General features: G+C 43.2%; 2 protein-coding genes across 4 annotated transcripts; one reads left to right on the forward strand and one right to left on the reverse strand.

Moving 5' to 3' along the window:
- Nucleotides 1-543: 543 nt before the first annotated feature.
- Nucleotides 544-6358, reverse strand: CCDC51 (coiled-coil domain containing 51). 3 transcript variants are annotated; one of them, XM_080606946.1, is made up of 5 exons: nt 6222-6358; nt 4803-5062; nt 4334-4673; nt 3859-4023; nt 544-2310 (listed from the first exon to the last, which is right to left on the reverse strand). In XM_080606946.1, exons 3-5 carry the CDS (start codon nt 4649-4651, stop codon nt 1534-1536), a joined length of 1260 nt encoding a protein of 419 aa, XP_080463072.1. In that variant the 5' UTR covers nt 4652-4673; nt 4803-5062; nt 6222-6358; the 3' UTR covers nt 544-1533. The 3 variants fall into 3 exon arrangements, with proteins under 3 accessions (XP_080463072.1, XP_080463071.1, XP_080463073.1); XM_080606945.1 differs by having other exon boundaries at nt 6092-6231; XM_080606947.1 differs by lacking the exon at nt 6222-6358 and adding an exon at nt 5746-5999.
- Nucleotides 6270-10618, forward strand: TMA7 (translation machinery associated 7 homolog). The gene is made up of 4 exons (XM_080606967.1): nt 6270-6347; nt 6427-6482; nt 8085-8172; nt 10444-10618. The coding sequence occupies exons 1-4, from the start codon at nt 6332-6334 to the stop codon at nt 10476-10478; spliced, it is 195 nt and encodes a 64-aa protein (XP_080463093.1). The 5' UTR covers nt 6270-6331; the 3' UTR covers nt 10479-10618.
- Nucleotides 10619-10963: the final 345 nt, after the last annotated feature.

Below are 10963 nucleotides of genomic sequence, written 5' to 3' on the forward strand. Positions count from 1 at the left end.
TCAGTTGTATTATAATAGCACTACCGATACCAAATGAAGTACATGCCTCATCGAGCAAATGTCCCTGTCCCAAAGATCTTACAATCTTAGAAGCTTACAGTCAAAACCTCAAACTCTTTTCATATGGTTACTGGGCAAAAGAAAGGACTGACAGAAAAAAACAACAACAAAACATAGAGTGTATACTAAACAACTTCGTCATTGTGAAATGCTTACACAAAGGCACTGGAGCATGAAGTGAGGTTGGCAGCCCCTTACCGAGGTTTCACAGAAGTGCCCAGTAGAGCAGGAGTTCCAAGTTTGGTTTGCTTATCTGCTACCATCATAGGGAGAAAACTATTTCTTATCACAGTGAAACTAACAACTTTATGTTTGGCCATAGAGATGCTGACGTTTACCTGTTAAGACAGCATTTTTCTTCTTTCTGCCATTCTTCATCCCTTCCAAGAAAATAGGCAGCTGGACTTTTCACTTCTTCCCAAATATCATTTTGGAGTAGTTTGCATAGCACTATTACCATTAAAGTACCATCTTACAAACACCTGCTGTAGAAGAGCATTTTAATTTCCAGACAGGACAAAACTGAAAGAATAAAAACTGAAGACAGTTCCAATAAAAGATACTAGTAGGGATAAGAAAGTGATTGCTCCATAGATGATTACTACAACCACAAAATGGCTAGTGAATGATGGGTTAAGGAGGCTGTAGGGAAAGGACAATTGGCTTGCACCTGCAGAATAAACATCACCATACTTAATGTATCTCTATCTGAATCCTTTTTCTCTCTCCCTGCCTATTAGCCTTCAATGGCATGGAGCTGTAACTAACATGGCTGAAGCTCCAGAAATGTTTTTGGACATTTCGTTATAAACAGTTCTAGGAGAAAGCTACCACATGTAATTTAATCATGTTTTAAATATACCATCTGGCTGTACAGACTCATGAAGCTATACTTCGTACCATGATAACTTCAATCTTTCTTGGTTTACATTGCCCCTGCTGTTTGTTATATACCAAACTATTGGATTGTATCTAGAATAAATAAATAAAAAAAAAAAACAGGTAAGGGCATACATATTTATCTGATTAGTAAAATGACTCCTAATGTTGTGTGTAGACAAACTGAAAAATTATGAATAAATCAGGAGTTAAATTATAAAGGATTACACATAAAGCACTTTGATCAATGCTAGATTAAAAATCATTTGAACTGAAAATCACAAATACAGCTACAGAAGGTCACTGATTGGCATGATATGCAGTACCAGACTGCAGAAGAACGAAACCGTGAATGAAGTCAAGAGATGAAGCAATACAATTTCCTTCACTTGAGGAATTGAAAAACACACCGCAAGTGAAAGGCTTAGCATGGAGCCTGCAGCGGCAGAGGGACAGCCTTTACAAGTTTTCCAGCTGTACAGTAGAAAGCATAATGAGAAACGCTAGCACAAATTTATGCGGACTTGTACTCTAGGCACTTAGAGCGCAAGTTCACTTTTATTAATGTAGTAAATTACAGCAATTAGTTAGAGATCAGTTTCCTTTAAGTATAATATAGAGTACTGGCAGAGTAATAGCAAACACAGTACATGTGATTGCAGTGCTGTAAATAGAATTTCTCTTGATTTGTGATTCCAGTCTCCGCTCTGTGTCACACAATTCTAAGATCACATCTCTCACAGCAGAAGCCTGTCCCTTACCCTCTGCTGAAGGCCTTGGCATTGCTCTTTCCATAGGTCTGGAATGAACTGCAAGTTTAACGCTCTGCACATCAGAAATTATTTGTGCTATACTTTCCTGCAGACTGTTAAACTGCTGTTGTAAACTCCCAAGACATGAACTGACTTGTTTAGTGTAGTTTAGCTGTTCCTTTAAAGGAATTAAAAGAGAATCTAGTTTTATGGAGTCATTCCTGTCTCCTCTTGCTAACAAAGCACCTTCTTTTATTTCCTGTGATGTCCTTGCTTGCAGCATGTTTTTCAGGTCTGCTATGACGTCACTGAGATCCTTCTGCTGCAAGTAATGGCTGGAGGCCTGTTCTTTGATGGCTTCTTGCAGGTTTATTGGGCCCTTCTGTGCTTCAAGCACCAAGACTTTTAATTCTTGCAGCCTTACTCGATTAACGTAAGTGGAACCAAGAACACCTATAATGGCTCCCAGTACAGAGCCAATAATAGACCAGTTCTTTGTTTTCTCAGCTCTCGTTCGCTCTTTCTCGTGGCTTTCCCTTACAGCTGCAGAGAAGAGAGAGAATTTTTCTCGCTCAGATTCTTCTGCATTTAAGTAGGCAGCTCGGTATCTCTTCTCTTCCTGCAAGAAACACATTTTGATTTGAAGAAGCTATAAAATGAAGCTAAAAAAAGAGTGAAAAATGAAAATGATGGAAAAAAGGGAAACGAAGCATTAGTTCTGTTCAATAATTTTCCCTTTTAATTTTCTTTATTAATCCTACTTCAGTCAGCGAGACAATTTCAACTCAAACCTAAGAAATAGAAAAGGTCATCAAGAATTACAGCTGAAGACCATCTACACAAGAATCTGTCATATGCTAATGACAGAAGAGTGGTACGCACGGGCAAAGCTTTTCTCTCCTCATCAGGTACACTTTTTTTGGCTGTGCCTACTTCTCCAAACACTACCTTCACCACACTTCTCTCTTTCAGTTCTAAGCCCCCTAAAACGGGAACTGAAAATAGGACTAAAAAGGATGTCCTGGATAGGTTAATTTTGTGAACATACACACTTCTCATTCTTTTGCCTCCTCTTTCTTTCCCTGCTCGCATGTACATCTTCCTTTTCTGCCTTTGCCAGCTTCAGCGTGGCAATTCCTTTTATAAGCCACTGTATTTCAGCAAAACACCGGAAAGTTTTATGGTTAATTTTTCTGAAGTAAAATTCTGCTTTTTTTTAATAGTAGCTAACTTGCCTGTCAGCTAACTGCATTCCCCAAATTACCTCATTCTTCTAAGCACGCATTCCTCTTGTAAGACAGCGGTACCACCTTACAGACAGCGGTAATTTTAGCTCTACCTTCCTTCATAGTCATGCACAGCTCTATTCTTCTTGAGATTTCATCTGCTCTTTGGAGCAGATCTTTTATTTGGACAGCTCTCTTTAGTTCTTTTCTGACGCTCTGATCCAGGAGCTCCATTTCAGCTCAGGTATGCGTACCCACTCCTTGCCTGAGCTTTGCCATAGGCGTGCCTTTTTCCTGCTGTCCTTGCAGTTTCATTTGGATTTCTGGGCTGACTTTGGCTGCTACCTTGCCTTTATCTGTGACTGATGGACTGTTGATGAACGTGTTCCTATCGCCATGGTTCATCCGGGTGAGGTGCTGTAGGACTGCACCCTGTGGGTGCAGGATAACAACCCTGCCTGCGCTGTGGTCAACCTCAACTTCTTGCTCATCCTCCCTTGTGGAGCAGCCTGGCTCTTTTGCTCTCTGACAAAAGCCTTAGAAAATTGACTGGGTGTTGCAGCCAGATGGAAGGCAGATGAGAGTTTTGATGGGTTAACAGCCAGAAGTGAACTTTCCTCATCACAACGAATTAACCTTCCATGAATCCCAGCTTTTTTGTTGACACGCACCTGTCACCACTCAAACAATTAGTTTTCTAGGTTCACTGTCTTCAGCTTTTGTCTCCAAATTTACTACCCTGTTTTAACATTAGCATATGATTTCCAGTACATGTCAAATCACCTACAATAATTACTTTAATTAAAACTAGTATAATGAAGATTAGCTCAGACCACTGTTCTTCAACAGTAAGATGCATCTACAAAACCAGTCTCTACCAATAAAAGCAATGCACACAAGTTTTCATTATATTTGCCATCACTCAAATACCAACAAGTTACCTGCAGCAACCTGTGTTCCAGAGTAGCCAGTTCTAAGTATTGGGTGTCATCCCGAGAGACCCTGTCCAAGCGGTCCCGAATTTCCTTCAGTTTAGTCTGTTGGGATTCTACATTTTCACGAGCCTCTCGTACTATGCCTCGAGCTATCATAAAGACATTTTCAGCCTGAGAAGAGAGATCATTTATTTTAGAGACTTATTACCAGCCAGATCAAAATTGCTAGTTATGTGAATTTCAGGGAGAAAACAAATAAAAGTGCACTCCATTACAATTCAGGGGATATGCTACATTTACTAAGATGACTAGACTAGAAGACAATCATAATATCTGCACAGCCAGTTAAAGCAGAAAGAGTCACAGTTCTCTTTGGAGGCTCTTTCTTGCCTCATAGACAGTGTTCATACTTCATACTGATTAACTCATCATTTTAAAATTTTTTTTTTAATTTTATTTTTAATGTTTTGTCCACATTTACCTCTGTCACTTTTCCCTGAGCCTCTCGAACTTCATTAATGCCAACAAACTCTTCATATTTGTCCCACCAACTCTTCCCCGTTGCAGATATTTTTTGAAGGGAGTTTTTCCCCATAGCAGTCCCCGTTTCTGTCAGCCGACTGAGAAGACCCCTGGCCGTTTCTATCGCTGACTTGGCTTCAGGCTGCTTAGGTCCCGAGGAACAGTAAGTTCGCACTACGTGTAAATTCATTTTTTGACAGCACTTTATCATAAAATGGTGATATTGCAGGCCACAGGACACTGAGGATACACTTGATTTATATTTTATTGGCCCCATGTCTTGAATTTGAAGAAAAGTGCTGCAAGAATGAAGAAAAAAGTCATTAAAATAAGGCTGGTAAATACCTCTTAAAACTACATATACGTATCAGAACATGAATAAAATTCTAGAATGGCTAAACCATCACTAGTTTCATGCCATTACTCACCTAGGACATTTTCCACAGTTTTCAAAGGACAGTTCTGCCACAGATTCCTGTTTTTCTGCTGTTATTAAGTACTTCCACCATGCTTCTTGATTGCTGATTTACTCATTGCACAAATAGCAACCACATGTTACAGATCCAGTACCAGCAGGAGTAGCTTCACAGTAATTTAATGCTTCAGCGCAGAAGTGACTGCCGTAGGAAATTTTGTTCTGTGTTTTCACATTTGAACTTGGTGTGCTGTGTCACATGTGCTAACAGTTCTGGAAAAGAACAGAAAAAAAAATGAGAGAGAGGGGTAAAAAAAAAAAAAAGCTCAAAGAGGTAAAGAAATGGGGCTCGATCATTCCCTGTGTTTTAGGCTCCACAGATATACGAAGCTTTGAAGAGTGGAAAGCCAAACACACAAAGGGCAGAGAGAAAACACAGAAGTACTAAAGCATACGTGAGTTTTTTCTAACTGCATACCTACAAAACTAAAATATAAGGAAGAGCCAAAAGATCATACGAGCATCAGGTAATGACTTCAGAGTTATGCAGACATTTTAAATAGCCTTAAAATTCCTGCTTACCCTGCAAAAACAGACTGCTTATTCCTGTTTAATGACTGCATTGATGTGTAAAGAAGATTTTAATTTTCTACTTAGCCCCTTCCTCTAAAAGTTATAAACAAGCAAACTGTCAACTGAGGCTTTTTATGGAGTTTGGGTATGGCTATACAAGGTTTTGACCAAAACAATAATAATAATAATAATAATAATAAAAAAACAACACATGGAGAGAGCCTGATACTTGGTACATGCTTTTCGTTAATTAAAAAAGTTTTACATATGAGTTTTCTTTTTCACTCGAGGGTGGTGAGGCACAGGCTGCCCAGAGGAGCTGTGGCTGCCCCACCCCTGGAGCTGTTCAAGGCCCGGTTGGATGAGGCCCTGAGCAACCTGACCTAGTGGGTGGCATCCCTGCCACGGCAGGCGTGTTGGAACCAGATGATCTTTAGGGTCCCTTCCAACCCGAGCCGTTCTGATTCTGTGCCTTCAGGTGGCAACGACACCACAGGCGTGTCCCCCGGAGGGGATTCTCCCGGAGGAAGACGTTTGGGGTCAGCCTTTGACCCCGGCTGCTGCCTCTGACCGCCTGCTCACGCCCCGTTACCCAACCCCGTCACAAGGCAGCGACGCCGAGCAGCCCCGGGGCCGCGGTACCCGTAATAAGGCGGCGCACCGCAACGCCGGGGCCCCCAAGCCCCCCCTCCCCGTGCCCCCGCTTACCGCCCCGCGCTCCCTCCTCACCTCAGGCGGCCGGGAGCCGCCCCGGGCGGCGCTGCCGCATCTCGCGGCGGTCCCTGCCGCCACCCTCCCCTGTCCCCGGTCCCCCCCCCCCGGCTCCGCACCGCCGGGCCTGCCCCGGGCCCTGCCCTACCTGCCCCGGGCCCGGCCCGGAAGCGGAAGCCACCGAGCTACGGCGGCGGCGCGGGGCCGGGCGGAAGCGGGCGGCTGAGGCGCGGAGCGGCGCGGAGGGGAGCGGGCACCATGTCGGGCCGGGAGGGTAAGGGGAAGGGCCGGGGCCGCCGGTGCCGCGCCGCGCCTCGCCGCGCCTCGCCTCACGGAGCTCTCTGTCTTTGCAGGCGGCAAGAAGAAGCCGCTGAAACAGCCGAAGAAGCAGTCCAAGGACCTGGATGAGGTAGGCCGGCGGGGGGGGCTTCCCCTTCCCCATCCCCTTCCCCATCCCCTTCCCCATCCCCTTCCCCATCCCCTTCCCCATCCCCTTCCCCATCCCCTTCCCCATCCCCTTCCCCATCCCCATCCCCTTCCCCTTCCCCTTCCCTTCTCATCTTTTCCCCTTCCCCTTCTTCTCCTTCCCTTCCCGCCCCACAAACTCGGTCCCAAGGACCTAGGGTAGGAACTGACACCGTGGGTTGTCAGCTGGTGAAGCAGCTAGAGGTACTGGTGAATCTCGTGTTAACGGCACATAAACAGAAGGGCAGAGGTAAGCTGTTGCTGCTTCTGAGGATTGTGGAGGGTGGGTGAGGCAGCAGGGGCTGGAAAAAGATAGATGTGATGGCTCTTTGAAAGATGAATTGGTAACTTTATAAATAAGCGTTGTTGCCAGAGAAGTGTTAGACACAATTAAGGGCTTAGAAACTTCCAACTTACAACAACGTAAAAGCTGAAAACCAGCATGGATTGTAGTAAGGCTACCAGACAAAGGCAACTGTGATCTGCAGCAGGGCAGAGCTCTGCGTATGGGGAGAAGGACAGTAAATATCAAGTTCTTGATAACTGCCAAAACCTGGGTAGAAACAGGACCTAGGGAAGTGACGGAGGTGAACAGGCAGGTAGCTGCTCAGTCACACTCTAAAAGCAGTTACTGACCCTTCAGTGTCCGACCGCAAGGATATATTGACTGGGGGATGGCAAGATTTTGTCTTACATCGGAGTCTAACGTTTTGATTACTGCCATGGTTGGCCAGCTGACTAACTTACTGACAGTTCTGCTGTTGTCTTTGTAGAAAAAATTTGGAGGGGCCACAGACTGTCAAAAGGACAAGACTAGTGATCAAAGTAATCTTAAATTGGAGAAAGCTTGAAGGAAAGCAAAGGGATTTGTTTAACTAAGCATGTATGCTATGGCCCTTTCTTTGGAAAGAACGATTAACTTGTAAGATACAAGGAGAAGGAGTGGCTAAACTTCAGGTGCACCTGAAAGGATTTGAGACAGACCATACGCTAAACGTGTACCAAGAAAATCAGGTGTTGCAAAACAAAAGAAAACAAAAGAAAAATCACACAGGCCATAAAAAGAAAATATTGTGTGGCAAATGTGATATAGTAACATTTCCTTTCCTCTCAGCAGAGCGGTAGCATGTGTGGGCTTTGCGTTGATCCACTTTTTGTTGTCTTTTTATAGCATGGTAGAGAGTGATTTACTAGTAAAGACATAATAGTTTACAGAAAAAAAATCCTGGAAAACCTGAAGAGAGAAACAGTGTTTTGTTCTCTTGGGGGGGGAAAAGGGAAGTAAAAAGCTCACATTGTAGCAAGGGAAGTTTCAGCATGAAGAAGAGGAAAATTTTCCAGTTTTAAGGAAGCTGAGCCATGGACTGGACTGGTGAGGAATCTCAAAATCCTGAGTGTCAAGGAAAAACCCTACAGTCCCTTTCAGCCTTGCTGTCTATGAAGACTGTACGTGTTAGAACATTACATTTCTTTCTCCTTGCTTGTCAGTTTTAAATTTTTTTGGGGAGGAGGAGATGCTAACACGCTCTGTTGCTCTTTTCTTTAGACAGATCTGGCGTTTAAACAAAAGCAGAAGGAGGAGCAAAAGAAACTTGAGGAGATGAAAGCAAAGGCTGCTGGAAAAGGGCCCCTCGGTAAGTGAGGTGCCATACTGAGACGAAAAAAAGAGGGGCTTGCTGGCTTCAAAAGTCTAATGGTTTTGCTTGTACCTGTAAGTTATTCAACATGACTAGTAGGTTGATGGCAGTTGCAGATGATAAATAACAAAGAGACGCTAATTCTACTTATTTATTTATTTATTTTACTGTGCAATTTCACCCCCAAATTACCGATGCAGTTTCTGGTTTAGCAGGTATAACTGTACAGGGCATGCTAAGCTGTTCTAGTGGGACGGTGGAGAGAGATTTGGGCTCTTATTTTAGCATACCGCCCTTTTCTTTCCAGGTACATTAAGAAACACGTAGGCTTTGCCACAGTTCTGAAAGTTTAACAAATGCAGTAATTGTTTTCTTAAAGAATTAATTTCAAGAGCAGGAGATTCCTGGCAGGAAAAAAAAAAAACAAAAAACAACAAAAACCCAACGCACTGACTGGAAATGAGTCTGGCTTCAGTGCTTTTGCTTAAGTGACTGTGCAGTATGCTATGCTATGGGAGAAGTTTTGCAGACTGTGTTTTGATGGTGTGTCCAGCCCAGTCTTTATTTCAGACAGTGGTACTAGCAGGTTCTGTCGGTGTGAGGCTGTCCAGTCACCTTGTACTCCTCCAGCATTTGCAGTGATCGCACTAGGGATGTTGAGGGGTACATCCTGCCCATTCCCTGTAGGTGCTTTTGGCCTGTGGTCCGTTAACATGGCTAATCCCTTCTCCATTCTATAAAGACCATTAAACTTTACTCTTTGCTTCTTATTCTTTAGAAAAAAATAAATATTGAGAGGTGCTGAAAGGACCTTTCCAGCAATCCCACAGCAAGTTCAGTTTCACTAACTACGCTTGCATGGAATCTTGTCAGATGCTGTTTGGAAATATGAAATCCCTTGGATTCACTTTATCTGCACGCTAAATGATAGCCTTAGAGAGTTCCAGTAGGACAGCGAGTAAGGATTTACCATTTACAGAAGTCCTGTTAACTTTCACGAGGCTGTTTATCCATTTGCTTTATTACAGACTTTATTATCTTGCCAGAGACCAAGGTCAGACTTGCTGGTCCTTAGTTCTCTAGTTTCTTCCCAGAACCCTTCCTGTATCTGGGAGCTGTGCTGGCAGCGTAGCTGGCAGATCACAAGCACAGAAGAGTAACGCGAAAACAGTCCTCTGACATGGTGGCTGTAATGATAAGTTACAAATCCTAGCCAGCAGTTCTGCAATTTCATATTTGAGTTGGTGTTCTTGGAGTGGAATGCAATCCAGTTCCACTAACGTGGGATATTTCTTGTCTGTTTATCTCAAATTAATCTAGCTCCTCTGATTTATCTGCTTACAAAAAATGTGCTGGGTGTGGGACTTACAGAATGTCTTTGGCATTACATGCTGCTGCAAAAAAATTCCCTGAACCTCCCTTCTGTGTCCTTACCATCCTAAACTTGTTCTGTGCAGCGCGCTTCAGCTGCGAGTACTTCTGTATTTCTTGATCGTTCTTACTTGTCATTATTACTCTTTTTCTAGATGAATTTCAGTCACCTGGTCCCTGTCCAATGAGAGCGACAGCAGACAGTGATTATTGTATTATTACAGCAAGGCAACACTGTTGGAACACAGTGCAAAGTCTGCTGTTGACTATCAGCCCCTGCAGCCACGAATGCTGTAGTCCTCCTATGCTTTTCTCCTTTTCACTGGTCATAGATGACACATGCTGTAAAAAACAGCATTTGACCAAAAAAGTGCTGCATTTGTTGCTGTGTTAATATGTGGTGTTCCTTGAACCCTGCTTTATGCTCTTCAGTAATGGGGAACGCAAAGGCTCTTGTAATTCCAGTACCTGCTACAGTAGAGCTTCAATCCCAACTGGGGGCTCTGTTGTGTTTTTTTTTTTTTCAGAAATACTGATGCTTTTATCCCCTTAGCCTTAAATTTGGTTTGACCAGGCTGTACTCCTGTTGTATAAGAAATAAACAATGCAGGGTGTGCTTGGAGGAGCACAGGAATGGTTGAAATAATTAGTTCTGTTGTAGGTTTAGGAGGCGTATTTGGTTCCAGGGGAGACTCGGTTTCTCATGTTAAGTTACTCATTTAGAATAAAGTCTGTAAGATCACAGAGAAGAGTAACACGTGCAAAGGCAAAACCAACTCTCTGGTGGGGATCTGAGTTGTACGGGCAGTCTAGCGGGGATTTGATTTTATAAAGAACTAAACTTGTAGCTAAGCTCTCTGTCAGTTGCCTAACCAGTTGTGTTGTTTCTTTTGGCAGCCAGTGGTGGAATAAAGAAGTCTGGCAAAAAGTAGCGTGATCGAGCTACAATGTAAGGTGTGATCGAATTGTTCAATGGCCGTGCAACATTCAGAACATCAAGACAACTCGCTAGCGCTTAGGTAACATTGTACATTTTGTTTAGTCAGAATAAAACTTTTTTGTTAAGAGGTGATATTTTCTCTTTACCTGTAGGCTTTGTTTTAAAATTGGCTTTGCTGGATTATACTGGAAATGAAACTTCTTGAAGATTACTTGTGACCTTCTGTAGGTTGAGTGCATCTGCTGGTTTGGTAGTCATTTAGGAGAACAAGTTTAAAGTTCTGCACCTTTTTTTTTTTGAGAATGAGGGCTAGGACCTGAGTATTAAACTTCTACAGATTTTAACCTACTTGCAACTGTGCAAGGTGTGGCTAGATCAGCACATGCTCTCATAAGAGCTGGTAGTTCTCTCTAAATGAAAAGATAGGCTATACTGCCATCACCAGAGAAGTGGTTAACTTGGGGACAACCACTACCC

The sequence above is a fragment of the Anser brachyrhynchus genome (genome assembly GCF_964034855.1).
Source record: "Anser brachyrhynchus genome assembly, chromosome: 10".
Taxonomy (NCBI): domain Eukaryota; kingdom Metazoa; phylum Chordata; class Aves; order Anseriformes; family Anatidae; genus Anser; species Anser brachyrhynchus.